Below are 21,139 nucleotides of genomic sequence, written 5' to 3'. Positions count from 1 at the left end.
ACATCTCCTTTAAACTTCAACCCTCTCACCTTAAACAATGCCCTCTAGCCGTTGTCATTCCCATCCTGGGAAAAAGATTCTGACTACTCTATTTATGCTTCTCAACATGTTATACACTACTATTGGATCTCCCCTCAGCCTCTGACACTCCAGAGAAAACAATCCAACCTCTCTTTATATCCAATGCCCTCTAATCAGAATGGCACCATCTCCAAGCTTCCAAATCCTTCTTGTAATAGGGTGACCAGATCTGCAGAGAATTCCATATGCAGCATAACCAAAGTCTTATAAAGCTGAAACATGACTTCCTGACTCATAGTTTAGCTTAACGTCATGTTAACAGCAAAAAGCTTTCCTTTGCGTGCTATAGTCAGCGGAAAGACCATACACAATTACTATCAAGCCGTCCAGTGTACAGATACAGGATAAAGGGAATAATGTTTAATGCAAGATAAAGTCCAGTAAAGTCCGATTAAAGATAGTCTAAGGGTCTCCAATTATAGATGGTATGTCAGGACCGCTCTCTAGTTGGCAAAAGGATGGTTCATCCCCTCTCCCATCAGGCAAGAGGTCCAGAAGTGCAAATATACACACCTCCAGATTCAGGTTATCAGGCAACTGAACCATCCTATACAATGCCTTGATCGATGAAGGCAAGCATGTCAGCAGTACTACAATGTAGTAGAAAACAAACAGTGACAAGCTTTTAACATTAAAACGCACCAATGTGACAAATGTAGGTAGGGAGCATGTAGCGATGATATTAGAACTCTGATGAGATTAGAACTCTATTGATAGGCTGAGCGAGTGGAGTAAAATTTGACAAAGGGAATTTAAGGTCGTATAGTGTGAGGCTACATACATGAGTAAGAGGAATTGAAAGACAGATTCATCTAAATGAAGAGAGTTTGCATATGTGCAAAGAACATAGGTCTAAGTTTAATTTAGATAGTGTGGAAGCAGGCCATTCAGCCCACGGAGTCCAACTATCAACCCTACACACTAGTTCTATCCTACACAAGGGAAATCTACTATTTTGTCAAAGTCAATTAACCTACAAATCGTCACGCTTTTGGGATGACGCTCAGACCCGGAGAAAACCCACAGTCACAGGGAGAACGTGCAAACTCCATACATACTTCACCTGTAGTCAGGATCGAACCTGGCTTTCTTTCGCTGTGAGGCAGCAACTCTACCACTGCGTCAGTGTGCTGTCCTTTTTTTACGGGATGAGGGAGACACTCGAGGTTGAGTAATTGAAAGGCAGAACCTCATCTAAATGGAAAAAGTTTGCAGATGTGACAAGTACAGAGAGGTCTAAGTGTTTTTTAGGTACAAATGTTAGTGGGCAGCTGTAGTAAGTGGTTTGAAATGTAAACGGTACATTGACCTCTTATTGCAAGAGGGTTCGAGTCCAGAAATAGGGAAATACTGCTACAATCGTAAAGGGTGCCTTTGTGGCTACACCAGGAATGCTGTGCCATTTGGGTTTCCTTATTTAAGAAAAGTCACGCTGACATTGGAGGTAGTACAAAAGAGGTTCATTAGAATAATTTCAGGATTGAGAGCTCTTTCCTATTAGGAGTAACAGATGCCATTAGATCGGTTTGGCTGGGGAGGAGTGATCAGACTGACCCATGCAAGGTACTGAGGGAGTGTGACCAAAGAAGACATTCTCACCAGGTGGAGAATCTCTATCAAAGGGAAATAGTTACAGAATGGCCATTTAAACCTTGTGGTATCTGACCCTCACACTTGTCTGCATTAAATTCTGCCACCACGCTGCCCAGATTTAGCATCATGTTCAGCAGACATTGTGGGCCAAAGATACAGTTCCTGTGCTGTTCTACACAGTCATAATGGCATGAGTGCATCCCCCCCCCCCACCATCCCCACCCTAAAACAAGCCTCCTTGAGCCCGTTTCAATAATGCAGAAAGACTCCCACATAATGGGACTACCCAGTACAAAGACACAGCGACCCAATCACCTATTTACATGTGGCTTTATTGGAAAGAACATCCAGGATTTTGATGCATAAAATACTCACTGCATGGGAACACAGTATTAGAATGAGAATTTGCTAACATTCAAAACAGGGATTGACAGTCCGTAGAATTCTGGCACGTCCAATTATGTCAAAAACTAAGAACCTAGACAAGACAGCAATCCAATGTGATCCTACTGTGAAATAGTTAAGAATGGTACAATACATACATGCAGCTTTTTTTCTCTGATTTGGCCCCAGAGGCTGTCACCATAAAACCTGCCGCAATGTGTTTCTTTTGCTTTTGAAATTAATATAATTAGATGGAATTAAGTCTCCCCCATTCATTTTGACATCCATCCTTTGTATATATCCCAAATAACTTCCCAACACCAATTTTTGAACAGCATCATTCACTTGGCGCATCACAATAGTGAAGCTACATGCTCAGTTCTTGTGTTGGGGATAGGACCCACACACCTCTGGACACAAGCAAATGATAACTAACGCATGTTCAAGCTCAGACTTGGAAAGGTAACTGTCAACATGGATGGACTTTAAAAAGGTCCAACAGCCCACAATACAAGCAGGCATCTCTACACAGTTGTACACTTCAATCAGTGGGTCAATGTACAAGTTTGTACGTGGTGCTGGGATGGAGAGGGTTGGGGAACTGATGACACAACGCACAAAAATCCCCAAACATTTAACAATAAGCAGCAATTTTTTATAATTCAGGAAACATTTATGCATTTTGTGGTGTTAAAAAGGATATCACAAAGTTTCGCTATTACTGCGAGGGACAGTGAATAGACCATGCCATAACACTTGGGTTGTGAGCACTTTTTTTGCAAGATCTGGATCTTCTACATTTCTGGCCAAACATAAATTTCTGGGATCTGCTGAAATAAACAAGTCATGCATATGCAAATTGCATTACCCAGGGATGCAACTGTCTGGCATCAAACTGCAACATTTTTATTTAATGCAATAAAATTTCGATACAGCAAAAGAGGGATGCAATGCCATATTGCAGCAGATCACAGGATTAGGTAGTATACATTAAACAGTTATATGTAAACTTGTGTGATTTCAAAAATGGCAGCATCATAAATTCTATACCCTATTTTCATCCTGATCAATTTCAAATTAATTTTGGATTTGACGCCTAATTTCAGCACATCTGCCTGTGAATATAGCTACTTTGTGAATTGAGTGTATGTTTTGGCACAGTTGTTAATATAATAGTGTTAACCATGCTGAGGTTCTGTTTTTAAATAACTAGTGGCTTTCAGACCATATGGAACAGAATGGTACTGGGCATGTATACTTTACAGATGGATGTACAATTTTCAAATATTACAATTGATAACCCAGTTTTTAATTTTGTAACTTGGGAGAATCCATGTTGGACTCAACTCTGAACTATCCTCTGCTGTAGAAGAACATCCAATAAGTTGTATTAATCAAATTACCCACCTCCTAATCAGTGCAGCTTGGAGTTGGCTTTACACACAACATCACTTCCCAGAAGTAAATTGGAAAACGCCTCAACATTTATTCTAACAGGCTGCCCGTTTGACCATTGTTGCTAATTAAAAGTCAATTTGATTCCAAGTTCAATAAGATTTTACGAGGTTCAATCTCTGGAGACGCAGAATACCCCCCATCCTTTCCTAATCTGAATTACTGATTCCAAATAAATTGATTTTTTTGTGCAAAATAACTACAGTAAACAAGACAAAGATGCACAGAGTACTCATGCTACTTCAGAACTCTACCGCAGTCCTATCAGAAGGGCGGTGTTAATACTCAAAGCACTTTATCCTCTGTTGGAGGAAGGAAATCAGAAATAATTCAATTCAGATATGGCGTAATCTGTGTTTATGTCACTACAAAAGCACTCAAGCGGACATTTTATAATTTGTTTTCATCCAAATAGATTAACGTTAAACATCCTCAAAATTGACATTTCACAATCCAGGTGAATTATCACCCGAAGGTGGATTTCTCCTCACCCCTCCTCTATTCACACCTACAAGTGTGCACATAAAACACAGGAGTGCAAGGGCTAGTTGCAGCACCTTCTCCATTTATCATTCAAGATCATTTATCTTAAAGGATCAGCAATAGATTTAAATACTCTGGTTTCATCATTCAGCCTCTCGCTGGTTAGTGCAGTGAACAACTATTTCAAGCTTTTAAAAAAAGCTAAATTGGAGGGCACAAATTAGTTTGGGTTACAAGTAATCAGGTAATTCCAAGATCGTACCCAGCTAATGTGAACAACTGGTAGAACAACAAGTCATGGATCAATTGGCTGCCAAGATAGAGCTTGGAATGCTCAGCTGGTCAGGGAGATTCTACAGAAGGAGAAAACCAGTTATTTGCATCTCTCCAGACACTGCTTGGTCTGCTAATGCACATTCAATAGTTCCTTTACACATTTCTAGCTTTTTTCTTTTGGATTATTAAATGCGTATCAATTACAACTCACACCAGCAAATGTTCCTTCAAAATGGACCAACACGCCAATAAATTAGAGTGGTGTACAAATTAATTCTGAAAAGGGGAAGCAACTGCTTGGGGGAAAAATACATAAATAAGATGGCTTTGTGCCACCTACTTCCAAAATTCAATTCCATTGGAGTTCATAAGCCCAATTTTTGGTACAATGTGTAACTACTTTTTCTGCTCCTTTAGCATAATGGGAATTTCTACCCATGGTCTTCCAATTCAGAAAGCACTTGTGATCCGCTCCGCTGAAGACACAGTATGCGGCTAAAGAGATCAGAAGCCAATACTCCATCACCCCCCACCTCAAATCCATTCACAGAAGAGGAGAGCACAGGATTTGGGCGGTACTGGATTTTACATTTGCACACTCAGAAATGACTTCCCTTGGTTTTACCAGGTCTAAAATCACAACGCAATGCAGATTTAACATTCCAAATCAGAGGTTAAGACTATTTTCTGTCAGAGGAATACATAAACACAAGTCACAGCCTGCAATCAGCCAAAGACGTACCCTACCGTTTATTTCAAAGCCATCATGTTATTCTATTCGTGCAAATAAAAATCACATCTTTCTCCACTGTAGATGCAGTGCGAATGCAAGAAATTTTGTTGATTAATTTGACTGCTGACATATTATGTAAACAGTGAACTTTGGACATTTTAAACCTGTGTCCCAAAACACATATGTTAGACCAACAGCTTCATGTTTTCACATGTGACACTCATGAAGCTCCAAACTACACCAAGGGCCCCAAAGTAAAACCACAGGGAGCGGTGGAGAAAAGAAATTACTTTGAAAAGTCAAATCAAAAGAAAAAAGAAAAAAATCAGTTCTTGCATAATTTAACTAAGCCAGTATTCCTTCCAACTTTTGTTTTTACACCAGTCACGTTAGCTTGAAAATAAATCACCCATTGAAGGAGTGATCCTTCTTTTAAGTGTACATCATTTCGGCCATGTGTGACATTTTTTTGGGGATATACAGGTAATATTCCATGTATCCCGACAGGTCTTCGATGGTGATGTCTTCAACAAATGCCCTGGCCTCTTCGGAGCAAGAGCGTGGGGAACCCGCGGCCCCAGTGCCTGGCTGAGTTCTTCGACGGGGTGAGGTGCGTCGGCCGGTCTCGGCTGCATCTCTCTCGCACTCCGATATCACGCTGCGAAGCCCAGTGAAGGAGTACACCTCGACATCTTGCCACCGCTTGCAGCGGCATTCCTTCTCCCGCGAGCAGCGGCAGGGGTCGGTCTGGTGAAGCTTCGACAGAGACTGGAAGTCGGAGGATGGCCTGGACTTCAGGGCCGCTAGTTTCGGTGTCTCGGATGGGGAGTCAGTGCGTGATCCGGTGCCATTTACAACTGCGGGTTCTTCCGATGGCTCCAGTGAGAAGACGGTGGGGACTTTAGCGCCAAACACAGCTTCAGGCTGCCCGGCCTTACAGCACTCTTTGGGAGGCTGGACGGCAAGGCCCTGGTAAGGCTCCGTTTGGTTACTGTGCTTCGCTTGTGAGCTGGCCGAGGGCGCTGCGGAACTGCAGTAAGTAAATTTAGGAGGATGAAGAATGGGCGATTTAGAACGTCTTCTCCGCTGAGTTCGGATGGCACCACGCGATGGCTTTCTGGTTGAGCTGTATGTTTTTATCCCCATGTCGGCAAGAGGGCACAAAAGAGAAACCATTGTTAACGAGAGATTCAAGGAACTGCAAACACTGGTATATTGAGCAAAACACAAAGTGCTGGTGGAACTCAGCAAATCAGGCAGCATCTGTGAAGGGAACGGACAGGCAATGTTGTTTCGGGTCGGAATCCTTCTTCAGATAGGGATAGGCGACGCAGAGTCAAAACTAGAGTGAAGAAAGGTCCCAACCCAAAGTATCGCCTGTCCATTCCTTCCACAGTTGCTGCCTGTCCAGCTGAGTTCTTCCAGCACTGTGTTTTGCTCACAATGTTAACATAGAACAGTGCAGCACAAGAACAGGCCCTTTGGCCCAGCTGACTGATCTCTTCTGCCTGCACATGATCCATATAACTCCATTTCCTGCATTCCCATGTGTCTATCCAAAAGCCTCTTAAATGTCACTATCATATCAGCCTCCACCACCATCACTGGCAGTGCATTCCAGCGCCCCTCCCACCATGCTCTGTGCAAAAGAACTTGCCCTGCACATCTTCATTAAGCTTTCCCCCTCTCACGTTATATCTATGTCCTCTAGTGTTGGACATTTCCGCCCTGGAAACAATGTTCTGACTGTCAGAACATTTTCTACAAAAATACCACTTTTCAATTGCAACACACACTGCAGTCTACCTAGTGCATGATTTATGAATTGGGACTTTCCACCAATTAAGGACATACGGTAAAAAAAGGGCTTATTACAAACCAGAAAGGTCTTACCACAACCTAGAAAAGGTCTTTCCACAAACACCGCATGTTACTTTGTTAAAGGGATTGAGAGAACAGGGGAGGAACAGATGCACAGCCTTGTGTTTATATTGCACCACACAGGACAAGGTGCTTCACAACAATCGAGTGTTTCTGAGGTAAAGCTACCTTGTAGTGTCATGTGACATGCAAGCGCCCACAAACATCAATGCAATAAAAGCCTTCTTCAAACTGAAAGTTGTCTTGGGGTTAAAATTGGAAAAGGTGGGTGTGGGACAAAGTGATAGGTGGATGCAGTTGAGGGGGTCCAACAAAGATGTCTGAATGGCAGATAGGTGGAGCAAGTGACAAAGGCTAAAGATGAAATGGAGAAAGAGTCAGGTAAGGAGGATTGAAATGTAGATGGAGGGACAGAGGTGGAAGGGGACATGAGGATGGGAAAGAGTGACAGGATAGTGAGAGAACTGGGTGCGCACTGGGGTGGGCGTTAGAAAATTTCACAATAAGTAGGTCCAGATGCAGAGTTTTCAACTCAGGGCAAGTCTGAAGAAGGGTTTCGGCCCAAACCGTTGCCCATTTCCTTCGCTCCATAGATGCTGCTGTACCCGCTGAGTTTCTCCAGCATTTTTGTGTACCTTCACTTTCTCAATTGCTTGTTAGCCATTAATAGTAAAAAATCACTGATAATTTACATCAGAAAAGAGGAACTTTAGTCGCAAAGCGATAATATCGAATTAAACTTTGACATGTTGGAACAAACTTGGGAACGGTAACACTGGGGTGGGGAAGGAGCGCACAGTAGAGAGTTAGCTCCGAGGTAGATGGGAGAGTGGGAAAGATCATGGGATCACTTTGACAGCAAAGTCAAAAGGTTGATGCGATATGCTGGAGCAACTCAGTGAGAAAAGGAGAAGGTGACATTTCGGGTCAGAACCCTTTTTCAGACTGGCCAAAAAGGTCAAAAGGCCGATGCATTCAACCCAACTTCTGGGCCTAGTAAAATGTAGCATAGCACTGCCGACACTGCATAGCCCTTTCTCCCCTTTTGCGCAGGGCTTTTGACAGGTTTGCTACTCTTGAGTATTTGTGCATGGGTTGAATCTAGACCAGGATTCCAATGAAATCCTGTCCAGGATTTTTGAAATTGGAATCCAGTTTAAACACTACTGGGCGGTTCTAGAGAAGATAAACCTTAGCACAATTATTAATTTAATTCTATGAAACCTTTATGTTGTGTATTTATAACATTATACAACTATCGATTAGAACTGGTTTAGGTTGACACAAAGCTGACATTAATGCAAACTTCAAAAGTCAATGCTGAGCTTCAGCTGCTTACCCGTGCCAGCTCTCTTTGGAAGAACATACTGTCCTGGCCTTAGCTCCGTCAGGGCTGCCTCGCATTGATGTCCTTGAAGTAGTTGTTTCAGTGTTTATGTGGACAGATGCAGGCGCAGCACTGTAAACAGAATCAAACACAACAGTCAACATTAGTTTTCTCACTTATGCCCAATCTATCAGCTCCAAAGAAAGCCACTGACTTGATACCTGCTTTGATCACAAACTATGGATAGTAATTAAACAAAATGATCTCAGGCAGCAGGCACCAACCCGGCCTCCCAAAGCACATGCTGTCTTTGGCTACCACCCTGGCTATTTCACTCCGGCCATCATGAAGATGGTACATGTCCACCACTGAATTTCCAGCAAATGGTGGTCCGACACCCCTTTTATTCCAGACAAAATTACGAGTTTGCACTTGAAATCACAGCTGGAAGTCCCCCCAAGAAAGCGCTGTGAGCTCTGTTGGTTGGGCAAAACAGGTAATACAGCAAGGCTCTGGAACCAATGGTGCTGAAAACTCTGTGGTGGACGTGTACATCTGAAAACCGAGAAAACCAGGTTCATCAGTCATAGGAGCAGAATTAGGTATTTCGGTCAATCGAGTCCACTCCGCCATTCAAACGTCTGGTCTATATTTCCCTCTCAACCACATTCTCCTGTCTTCTCCCTTTAACCTTTGACACACTTACTATTCACAAAACAGTGAATCTTCACTTTAAAAATACCCAATGTCGGGCTCTACTGTCGTCAGTGGCAATGAATTCCACAGGTTCATCACCCTCTGGCACAAGAAATTACTTATCTCTTTTCTAAAAGTACATCCTTCAAGATGTTTCTTGAACCTTCAAGAAAGGGTCAAGAATAACCTCTTCCCAACAACCATCAGGCTCTTGAACACTGCACAATACTAACTTCAATGGTCCAATTGTATGACGGTACTTTACTGTCAGATGGCCTTGGGTAGAGTGAAATTAATTTTTTGCTCACAGGCCAATACAATTCCTACCATTAGGCACAATCATGCTCAAGTGTCAGAGCGTAGGATTAGAAGATTACACTGAGTGCACAATAGCCACCACATTTTTGGCACCATTTTGTACGATTCCAATGCAAAGTTGTTAAAAATGTGGAGTCTTATCTTGCCCTTGAAGGCCTGTTGCCCTGGGTCAGTGTTACAGGGGTTGGTCAGGCGATGTTGTTAGTGCCTTCCACCAGCCCGAGCTCCTGCAACTCGCTCTGAAGTTCATAGCTCAGGCAACTATGAACTCTCTTCGGTTGCACTAAGGACTTAGATTTTTTTTTTTTTTTTTTGCTAGTATTGGAGCAATTAATTTATTTAAATTTTGTTTATTATATATTGTCGATGTGTATTGTGTTTACTGGCCTGTAATGCTGTTGCAAGTAAGAATTCCATTGTTCCGTGGTCGGTGCATGTGACAATTAAACACTTGATCCTTTGTGTAGGAAGGAACTGTAGATGCTGGTTTATTTATACAGGAGTCTCAGCAGGTTAGGCAGTATCTCTGGAGAAAAAGGATGGGTGATGTTTCGGTCAGAAGAAGGGTTCCAACTTGATTCTTTCAAGTGAGAAGCCCACCACAAGAAACAAATGTACCCAAAACATTAAGACTAAAACTTGAAATGATGCAAAACGTTAAGTAACATCAGCTAGTGGTTTTCACTACATTACAGCTGTTAACTGTAACTGATCTCTAAAGTAACAACACCCAACTTATAACAAATAACTGATTGGGAGGTTAGATAACAAGATGCTTTATAGTTCGTAGATTGACAGGTCACTAGAAATTATGAAAACATTTAAAAATAAATCACTTGCTGTTGTAATACCTCTGCTGCTTTAATACTTGCACTAATATAAAGGAAGATGTAAAAGGCACCTTTTGCAGATACAACTTTGAAAGTTATTTATAATTTTCAGCAAAAAGGACAGAGAGCAAGATTGTCCATAACATTGGGCTGTGCTGTAGATGGAAGTGATTATAATTGGAGGGTTTTCACAAGCTACTTATGGACCTTTCCGCTTCAGCGATTTTTTCGGCGACTGTTAGACGTAGCAGGTCGCCGAAAAACCGGCGACTGGACCCCGTTATGACAACGTTACAATCTACCATCTAGTCGACGTTAAGCTACCGACAACCCGCGATCCATTAGGACGTCCACCTACGACCACACCTACGACAACCTATGTCCACCCGCGACAAGCTACGACAATTCAGTCGCCGGTTGACGTAGGTAGTCGGCAATTGAACTCACCGCAGTCGGCACCGGCGGCAACCTACGCCATCCTGGCAACAACCTACGACAGCACCTACGTCAGGGGAAATCAAGCTATGACAAAAGCCCACGTACACCGACTGTCGCCAAAATGTTTTGACCATTTCAAACTCCAGCAGCGACCAGAACAATGCTACGATTCTTTGGGCAACCGAGGAGACACCCCAGCAACCATGTGGCCATAGTGGGACAAGGGCATTAATCACCATGGGATCTTGAGGTTGCATTTAGCATGAAGCTTGCAGACATTTGGAAGATCCAACAGGAAAAATCAGTGCAGGATGTGAAATAAATCAGGGTGTAGCTATATGATAAAAAAGAGAAATGCAACGTGTTGGAAGTTATGCCAGGCTGCAGCTGTATAGCAGTTACACAATTAAAGTTTCAGATTGATCATCTACTGTCCGAATTCAGAAAAAAGTTTGAAATTATGGTGTTTTATAAGGGTGGGAGATTAAATGAAAAATGGACACCAAGACAAGGACACGAAATGGCACCCGAGAGAAGGTTTAGTTTAGAGATACAGCATAGAAACAGGCCCTTCGGCCCAACGAGTCCAAAATGGACCATCGATCACCCGTTCATACAAGTACTATTCAATACTCGGGGCTATTCACAGGCCAATTAATCTGTGAATCCACACGTCTTTGGGATGAGAGAGGAAAGTCGCATGGTCACAGGGAGAATGTGTAAACTTTAGCTGCTGTCTCCCTGATGGATCGCTAGCGACTGGCCCCAGACAGCTCACCGCCCATGTGCACCGTCATAATATGTAACTTGCTGCTCTACTTGTAGACTTTTTTGCTTTCCTTGCTCTCCAAGTTGTCTATTACCGCTGGTGCTGCCATTGGATTTAAACAGTTGAACTTTGTATCCTGCTAGTGCAGCTGTTCTCAGTATTTTCTCCTGTGGCCCCCAATTCCTGACGAGCATTCAGAACCACCTTTAGTCAGCTTAAGGGTAAAGAGTGTTTAATTGCCATTTATACTGTAAATGGAACAATGAAATTCTTACTTGAAACAGCATAACGCCTGTAAACACAATTCACAGCGGTTCACAATAGATTAAAAAAAGGTCAAAGTTTAAAAAAAAACCAATATTGGTGCAAAAAGCCCAAGACAGTTTGCAGTTCATTTGGTATTTGTAGCGTTCAAGAGCCTGATGGTTGTTGGCAAGAAGCTGTTCCTGAACCTCAAGTTCATGGTCTTCAGGCTCCTGCACCTTCTTTCCGATGGCAGGAGTGAATTGGGAGCATGGCCAGGGTGGTGTGGGTCATTGATGATGCTTGCTGCCTTTGAGGTCAGTACCTGTGACGGACCGGGCAGCGTCCAGCACTTATTCCCCCTGCACCAATGACACTTGAAGTGTTCCAGGATGGATGTAGAGTCTCCCAGAATTATTGCTTCCCCTGAAGGGCTGGACGTGCACCAGTAATATTCTCGTGCCACACTTGGTTGACTAGACTTACCGTTCAGAATCCACTTTAAGCTTTTTGAATGCCATCTGCAGGCTCTCCTCATCCTCACCACCTTTCCCCTCCGGTTCCATGTTGGGGAAAACAGCCAGGCTCGATGTTATCTGTAACAGAGATCGCAAGTTGAAGAGTTACAAAACTGGAAATCTTCATTGAAAGTTTTGGATTTTCAAAATGCATCCAAAAGCTGCTTAGATTGAGAGACACAAAATGTTGGAGTACCTCAATGGGTCAGGCAGCATCTCTGGAGAAAATAAATAGATGACGTTTTGGGTTGGGGCCCTTCTACAGACTCAATCTGAAGAATGAACTAACTTCATTCTGAAGAAGAGTCCCAACCCGAAACGTCACCTATCCATGTTCTCCAGAGATGCTTCCTGACTTGCTCCAACATTGCTTCCTTTTTTAAAAGAAAAGGTCTCACGACAGCAGAAATTTTAGGTATATATATATCACATATAGAGAGTACAATGTCAAATAACACTGTTCAAATGTATATTTTACCAAAAGCACTTTAACATGTGGTCAAAGTAGCAATTTTTGGTTTGAATCAAAACTTCAAAAACTGACAATTAAAACATTAGTCATTTACTCATAACTAAGTGCCAATAATAGAGGGCAAAAATGTTCTCTTTCCATCAGTAGTTCAGTTTATCAAGCTGTCTCAGAATGAGTGGCAAAGCGACTTAGCATTTTGTGTCTATCTTTGGCATAAACCGACATCTGCATTTCCTATTTATTAGCTACATAAATTGTACCACAACAAACTCCAGGAACTCTGATCCATCAAACCTGGGCTCACATGGTTCCCGTTCACTACTCTTCCCACCCACCCAGATCAATCATCTCCTTTAAGAACAGAACATACTGAAAATATTCAGTAGGCATGTGCAGAGAGAAGAAAACACTTATTTTTTCAAGTGTGGTGGAGACAGATACTACAGTTGCGTTTAAGAGACTTCAGGGAATGAAGGGATATACATCATGTGCAGGCAAATAAGAGTTTGCCTTGACATCGTGTTAGGCACAGACATTGTGGGCCGAAGGGCCTATTCCTGTGCTATTACTGTTAAAACTTCAACAAATTTACAGAATCAACAATTTTTCCTTTTTTGAACATTTCAGCTTGCTGACTTAACCGGATCCTTCATCCTCCCTTGAAATCATTTTTAAGATTCTTATGATTCTAGCTGCCACTTTTCAGTTTCATGCAAATTGTTAAGGCGCTTTGCGATCAAGGGCACAAAAAAAAAAAGAACAGGGCAAATCTGAAATGAAGAACAAGTGATGCTCTTCGAAGTTTTGGTGCCATCATGTGGTCAATTAAATGAACAAGTATCTATACATTGAAGATAAAACAACTGCAGATGCTGGAATTTTGAGCTAAACACAAAGTGCTGGAGGAACTCAGCGGGTCCAGTTGCATCTGCGAAGTGGGGGCCCTGCTTCAGTCCGGTGGATGTTCAAGTCAAACGGAGTTAGCTCAGCAAGTGTTCGGCTCCGAAATGCGACTCATCCATTCCATTCACAGATGCTGCCTGATCCACTGATAAGCCTAGTATCTACAATTTGGCACCAGCCAGATAATGTTCCTGCCTTCTACAATTATTTCTGCTGCGACTTTCTTGTATTCTGGCTCACGTGTTTGGATTCACGCTTTAAGTCATCAAGCCTTCCTTCATTAAAAATATCCTTTCACTACAATAACTTTAGAAACAACAAAGTGCGAGTTGCCTGTGCAGTTTGCACGTTCTCCCTGCGATCGGATGGGGTTTCCTCCCACATCCCAGAGACGTACAGGTTTATATGTCATTGGGCCTCAAAATTGCCCCGAGTGTGTAGCGAGTGGATGAGAAAGTGGGATAACATAGAACTAGCATGAACGTGTGAACAATGGTCAATGTAGACTAGGTAGAAAGAAGGGGCCCGTTTCCAAGCTCTATCTTTAAACTAAATCCAAAGAGCCAAGTTGAAGAGAGGAGTGGAAGTAGGGAGTTTAGACCATTACATGAATAGAGTGGAGATACAAGAAACTGCAAATGCTGGTTAAGTAAAAGGCAAAGTGCTGGAGTAACTAAGCGGGTCTGGCAACACCTCTGGAGAACATTGATAAATGGTTTTTCGGGTCAGGACCCTTCTTCAGACCAATGTGATGAAGGTGGTAGCTAAACAAATTTAAAAACTTTTAAAAGGAGGCATCGTGCCATTGGGAAGAAGTTATAGGAGCCTGAAAACTAACATCCAGGTTCAAGAACGGCTTCTTCCCAACAATCATATGGCTATTGAAAGCTACGACCCCAACTAAACTTTGAACTGCCTTGATTGCACTAGTCATTAAGTTATTTTTTGTTTATTATATTACCCATTGAACCTGTTGTGCTGTTGCTGCAAGTAAGAATTTTGTTGTTCCATTTCGGTACGTATGACAATAAAACACTGGAACAAAAAATATTCTGCTGTGTAGGAGTAAGTTGTGAACTCTCCATTGATGGCGGATCAGAAAGAATAACCCGTCTGATAAAATACGGGGAAGGCAGAAGGGCAACAATGGAAAATACTAGCAAACTGCCAGCAGAGGTAGCAGAAGATCAGTGTGATGACACAGTTCCACCATGGAGATGGCAAAGCATGGATTTTGAGAGAATTTAGCTATACTGTGGCTGGGGAAATAAAAATAAGACACATATAATACGAGTCTTAATGTGAAAGTCTTGAGTGACAACTGAATATGAGATTTGCAGCTCAGTTTGGAAATTAAAGAGGATACCACAGGTACATACAGGTTTAGTCTCACGTAACAGTTCAAGGATTAAGTGAGAGTGGATCACATCTCAACAATACATTGTTTATCCAAGATGGTTTAAGCCAATTGAACAAACGTTGGCTTGATTGCAGATTGAGAAAACAAAGCATGGTCTTACGATGAAATGATGAGAGATCTATCCTGGTTTTGTTACTATCAGCAGAGCAAAAACCAACACATACAGGGAATGGTGGGAGGTGTCGCTGGTGATAGTGTTGTACAAGCTGCTTTATAAAATAAATAATACCTCAAATTACTGCACAAAATTGAGTTGAAGTTGATTCAGCGGGCTGTGGAGGTAAAAATCCTGGAATCATTTAAGGACCCGTCCCACTTGCCGATTTTTTCCGGCAACTGCCGCGTGAATAACTGACGTATCAGGGTTGCCGAAAGATTTTGAACATTTCAAAATCCAGCGGCGACAAAAAAAATGTTCCGACATTTGAGGAAACAACACGCATCAATACATCATCATGCCGTGACTTTTTCGGTGATACGTCAGTCAATGATGCCGAAAAAACCCGCAAGCGCTTGCAAATAGCCGCTTGTGCAGTAATGCTACAGAGATATGCAATTCGGAAATAAAGCAGCGGGCTTAAAGAATCGCTAAAGTGCAAGTTTATGCAAGTCGTCTATTGCGCAAGTCAGGGAGTGCCTATAAACTAATATAATGACAAGTATTTCAATTAGAGATACAGGATGGGGAAAAAGCCCTCCAGCCCAGAGTCTACGCTGACCATCGATCATCCGTCCCCCACTAGTTCTGTAATGGGATACAAGTTACAAAAAGCCACAGTACAAAATTCTGATGGTTGAAATGTTCCTATCATAAAACTAAACCATTATGCTTTGATGCACTTACAGCTACAGCCATTATTAAATTATGATAAAAGTAATACCATGGAAAGATAAAAGTTACTATTTAACAAACTGAAAATAAGGAAGTGATTCAGCCACCGAAACAAACTATTTATTTCCAAGTAAATATTTTTCTCCCAGAGACTAAACAATAGACAATGAGGATAGTTGTGTGGGCAAACAAAGTTTCTTGGTTTAATTGCACCATGGCTGATTCATAGTTATGAGGCTGTTGAGTTCATTCCTAAACAGAAGCCGTTGAGAAACAGGTCATGCAAAAACAGCTGCCATTAATTGTTAAAGAATAGCACGCAAATTAACTTAGCCAGATCTAGACTAAATTACGATAGAAACAGCTTCAAGCAAAGGGAAGGTGAATGGAAATAATTCAGGAAAATCGTAGTATCGTTAAGCAGAGTTAATTTTCAGATACAATACAATACCGTTTATTTGTCATTTGACCCTCACATGAAGTTCAAACGAAATTTGGTTTCTGCATTCATACAAGAAATGAACCAAGACACACACCAACACAATTTACACAAACATCCATCACAGTGAATCTCCTCCTCACTGTGATGGAAGGCAAAGTCTTGTCTCTCTCCAGCTCTCCATTCCTCTCCCGAAGTCAAAGTCAAAGCCCCCGGCGGGCGCTAGCAAGTCCCACGACCACTCAAAGCCGCGCCGGGCGATGCAAGGCCCTGCTCCGGGTCCCGATGTTGGAGCCCCCGGCGGGCGCTAGCAAGTCCGCGGCCATTTAAAGCCGCGCCAGGCGATGTGAGGCCCCGCTCCACGTCACTCTCAACCGCGCAATTCGAGCGGGAGAAGTCGCCATTGCCGGTGCCCCGCAGTCTCCCACCAGGGAGCCGCAAGCTCCCGGTGTCACCATCCACTGGAGTCGGGTCGCAGCAGCGCGCCACCGCAGCTCTCCACGCTCTGAAGCCGGCCAGCTCCACGATGGTAGGTCCGCAGCTCCGCAGGCTCCGTGACTTGAGCCCCCAGGTCGTTCCGGTTGGAGGCCGCTCCACGGTGCTAGGCCCCAACGGCAACGGAGACCCGACAGGGAAAAGGTCGGGTCCCCATACAGGGAAGAGATCTAAAAGTTTCCCGCACCCTCCACACATACAGTCAAAAACCCACCACAAACTGTACCCTCAACAGGACAATAAAATAAAAATAAAAAAGACAGACGGACTGCAGCGGCCGCTGCGACGTCAGTCGCGCCGCCAACCGGCTATCATGGCTAGCTGTGCAGAAAACCCTTTTCCCTCTCCATTTTAAAAGTGCACAGCTCCCTGCTCATCAGCAAAGCCATTTCAATTTACAATTTCAGCAAAGTTCGGATGGAACATTCACTTCTTTATTACTTTCACAGATAAGATGTCGAATTGCATTCACACTTGTTAACAGTACTCAGTGAGCAATCCAATCTGCTGAGTTGTTCCCCAGTAACATAGTGGAATTAATGTTATTTGCACAGATACATTGGGTCCTTGTTAATCATCTTTCCCACGGCTTTTCCAATATTTGTCAATTTCATTTTGATAGCTATTACTTCACGTGCATCCTCTACTCTCCATATCAATGTCCTGTAGATTGAAATGTTACATAGAATGTTGATGATTATAACAATATTCTAATAGAGTCAGTCATTCTGCGTGGAAACAGGCCCTTTGGCCCAATTTGTCTAAACAAGTCTCATCTAGACTAGACCCAACTAACCGCCTGTGTTTAGCCTATATCCCTCTAAACCATCCTATCCATGTACACGGTTAAATGTTTCTTAAACATTGCAAAAGCACTTGCCTCAATTAGTTCCTCTGGCAGCAGCATGTTCCATACACCCACCATCCTTTGTATTTAAAAAAGTTGCCCCTCAGGTTCCTATTAAATCTCTCCCCCCTCATCTTAAACCTTGGACCTCACATTCCCTACTCTGGGCAAGAGACTGTGTTTATCCGATCTATTCCTCTCATGATTTTGTACACCTCTATAGGATCACCCCTCATCCTCCTGTGCTACAAGTAATGGAGGTCTATCCTGCTCATTTTAATATTATAGCTCAAAATAAAATATTCCTTTTTTTTTTGTTTGAACCAACATAGGATAAAATCATAACCTGCATGAGAGGCTCCTGGATAGAACTCTGACATTTAGCCATCTTATGCAGTTTACACAGTACTGATGCAGCCACTGAGTGATACTGTAAAAGCTTGACTACATTAAACATTGATTACAGCTCCACCAACTGGCAAGTGGAAAAATGGTCTTAAAATTCATCATGAGCAAAACCACAACAAACTGCTGTAGAAACTCAGCAAGTCTAGTAGTATCCGTTGTGGGAGCGAGAGGGTGGAAAATTGTCAACATTTCGGGTAGAGACCCTACATCAGAACTGATGCTCAGTAAACTGGTGTAAGGGTCCCTGCACAAAACATTTGGAACATAGTAAAGTACAGCACAGAAACAGGCATTTCAGTCCATAATGTCAGTGTTGAACATAATGCTAAGATTAAATTTATCTACACATACAAGATCCATATCCCTGCATTGCTAGCGTACCCATGTGCCTATCTAAACGCCTCTTAAACGCAACTAACATATCAGCCTCCTACACACCCCTGGCAGCCCATTCCCTGTGGAGGCAGAGGGATGACTGTCATTTAGGTCGAGACCCTGCAGCAGTGAACATGCATTATAACTCCACTTACTGCTGTTAAATACGTCACTACATAGCTGAAAGCTCTCAACCACATTATTGCATTCAGTAAATCTCTTTCTTACCTCATACAGGCTCCTGATATATTCCCTAACTTTGAGTCAATTCTCTATTGAGGTGAGGCACGGAGTCAGCACAGGTTACCTTGGCCACCAATTCCCCGCCGCAATGATCACCCCTACATTATTCCATCTACACATCTAGAAACAATTTACAGAAGCCAACTAACCTAAAAACCTGCAGGTCTGTGATATGGTAGAAAAACGGAGCACCAGGAGAGAGAACGTACAATCTCCATACAGACAGCACCCGCAGTCAGGATCAAACCTAAGTCTCTGGTGTTGCAAGTCAGCAACTATGCCACCCACTAGTCTTTAGTGCCCTCTAGTTTTTGAAATTTCTACCTTGGGAAAACTGTTCCAACAGATTTAAGGTTGTTGTTTTAACAACTTTTTAAAGGACCTTTCAATAAACAGCACAATTCTTCAGCAGATTTATGTTCTCAATCTTGCAATAACATTACCACTGAACTAAAAAAAGGGGGAAAGTTAAAAAGGCTTCAATTTTAGATAGAAACAAAATGCTCAGCGGGTCGAGCAGAAACCCTGGAAAACATGGATAGGTGATATTTCAGGTCAGAATCCTTCTTCAGACCATAGTGGGGAGCAGGCAAAAGAAACAAAGTGAAAAGAGGTACAGCAAATCGCAGCAGGCAAGAGATGACCTCAGGCGAGGGGGTTCCCTGATAGTCAGATTGCTAGCGATAGAAACAGGTGTGATCCCAAGAGAGATACATAGTTGTGGTGTAGAGTTAGTTAACAATATTTTAGTGGAGGAGGGGGCTATAATGTTGCTCTCCTCATCGCTGAGGCAAGTGACGGGTCACTGGGAGACAGATTGTATTATGCTCCATCCATATAACATGCATAACATTTGGCATTCAACTGCACAGTATATCATATGGCTGCAGTTTCAGCAAGAGCTGATCAAAGGCTGAATCGAACAGATTCAAACACAAAGCCTCCTGTGGAAACAATGTCGGATTAATCATTCATTCCCTCTCCTCTCAAAAATCATAAATAATGTACTGGAATGCAGCTTAAAGATCACACGGCTGGTGAGGAAATCCCACTAAATGCTGCATTCTGTATCGGTTATAGGCTTTGCCTCAGAAATATACCTCAAAAAAGGGGAAGAATTAACAATCAAGTGAGAAAAGGGAGATATTTACAAGAATTAGTTTGTAGAAGACGCTATAAAAATAAGTGTCCCTACCAGTTGGTTAGTTTAATTTATTGTCACATGTACCGATGTACAGTGAAAAGCTTTTGTTGCGTGCTAACCAGTCAGCAGAAAGACAACACATGATTACGTGCACCATTTACTATTGTACATGGCAGAGAAATGAACCTCACTACTCAACTATGGCATGAAAACAGGCCTTCCGTCCCATGCTGACCATCAAGCACCCGTTCACATTAGTTCTTTGTTACCCCACTTACTCATCCTCTCCCAACAACAAACTTGGGGGGGAGGGGGGGCTTTTATAAGAGATAAAACTGACTTTGAAAAAATGCATCTTGTGTTTAACATAAATTATGACCAATATTTAGACATTAATTCTGCTTTGGGAAATGAACAATGAACTGTCTTTAGTTGCACTAATGGCAGTAGAGTAGCGCAGCAGTAGAATTGCAGCGCCAGAGACCCAGGTTTGATGCTGACTACAGGTGCTTTCTGTAAGGAGTTTGTACGTTCTCCCTGTGACCGCATGGGTTTTCTCTGGGTGCTCTGGTTTCATCCCACATTCTAAAGACGTTCCACTTTCCAAAAAAGTTTGTAGGTTAATTGGAGTTTATATTGTAAATTGTCCCTAGTGTGTAGGGTAATGCTAAGGTACATGGGTGATCGTTGCCCAGCGCAGTCGGTGAGCCGAAGGGCCCGTATCCACACTATATCTCTATACTCTAAGACTTTTGTATATGGTAGGAGCATATGTATTTTAATTTTATTCCTCTGATCGCCGGCATTTTTTTTTGGCGTTCTCTTGTTTGTAGCTTCAGGACTTTATGCATTCTTACTAGACCAATTAGTTTATTGAATCTGTGTATTATTATTATCTATGTGTATTGTGCTTACACGCCCATAAGTGCTTACACGCCCATAAGTGCTTACATGCTACAAGTATGTACGTCGTTGTTCCACTGTCAGTACATAACAAAAAAAACTTTTTTTTTTTTAGATACAGCATCCATCGATGTCATCCCTCTTTTGCATCCTATATACTAGGGACAATTTCACAAAATCCAATTATTGCACAAACCTGCATGTGTTTTTGGACTGTGGGAGGAAATCAGAGCACCTGAAGGAGACCCACGTTGTCACAGGGAGAGCGTACAAATTCCGCACAGACAGCACTTGAGGTCAGGATTGAATCCGGGTCCCTGCCGCTGTGAGGCAGTAGCTCAGGGAAATTGCACACATTCTCAAATAAATATGCAAGTGCAGAATTGGAAATTAATTATAACCAGCAATTTACACACAGGAAATTTGATCTGCTGCTGGAAATTCCAAACCATGGCAGATCAGAAAATGATACAAGGTATTGGGGGAAAGCCCAAATTGAAACAGTCACTGAAGCAGGATAAGATTATTGCTTAATAGCTATTAAAGTTTATGCTTCTGTTGTAAATTGGAGTTTCTTAATTGTTGCAAAATAAAGTATAACATCTATAGAAGAAATTACCATTCAGTCATACT

The 21,139-nt window shown here is 42.4% G+C and overlaps 1 protein-coding gene across 2 annotated transcripts in view; it reads right to left on the bottom strand.

Annotated features, from left to right (window-relative positions):
* Positions 1-1,989: 1,989 nt before the first annotated feature.
* The window catches only part of oser1 (oxidative stress responsive serine-rich 1), a 38,803-nt gene continuing 19,653 nt past the window's right edge, over positions 1,990-21,139 (bottom strand). For both annotated transcript variants that reach the window (XM_055652279.1, XM_055652278.1), the window contains 3 exons: positions 11,994-12,103; positions 8,226-8,345; positions 1,990-6,131 (listed from right to left, as the gene is read on the bottom strand). In XM_055652279.1, coding sequence (XP_055508254.1) covers positions 5,438-6,131; positions 8,226-8,345; positions 11,994-12,073 — 894 coding nt within the window. In that variant the 5' untranslated portion in view covers positions 12,074-12,103 and the 3' untranslated portion in view covers positions 1,990-5,437. The remainder of the gene's footprint in view (positions 6,132-8,225; positions 8,346-11,993; positions 12,104-21,139) is intronic.

Source organism: Leucoraja erinacea, chromosome 21 (assembly GCF_028641065.1).
Source record: "Leucoraja erinacea ecotype New England chromosome 21, Leri_hhj_1, whole genome shotgun sequence".
NCBI classification, from domain to species: domain Eukaryota; kingdom Metazoa; phylum Chordata; class Chondrichthyes; order Rajiformes; family Rajidae; genus Leucoraja; species Leucoraja erinaceus.
This window is presented reverse-complemented; position numbering and strand designations above follow the sequence as displayed.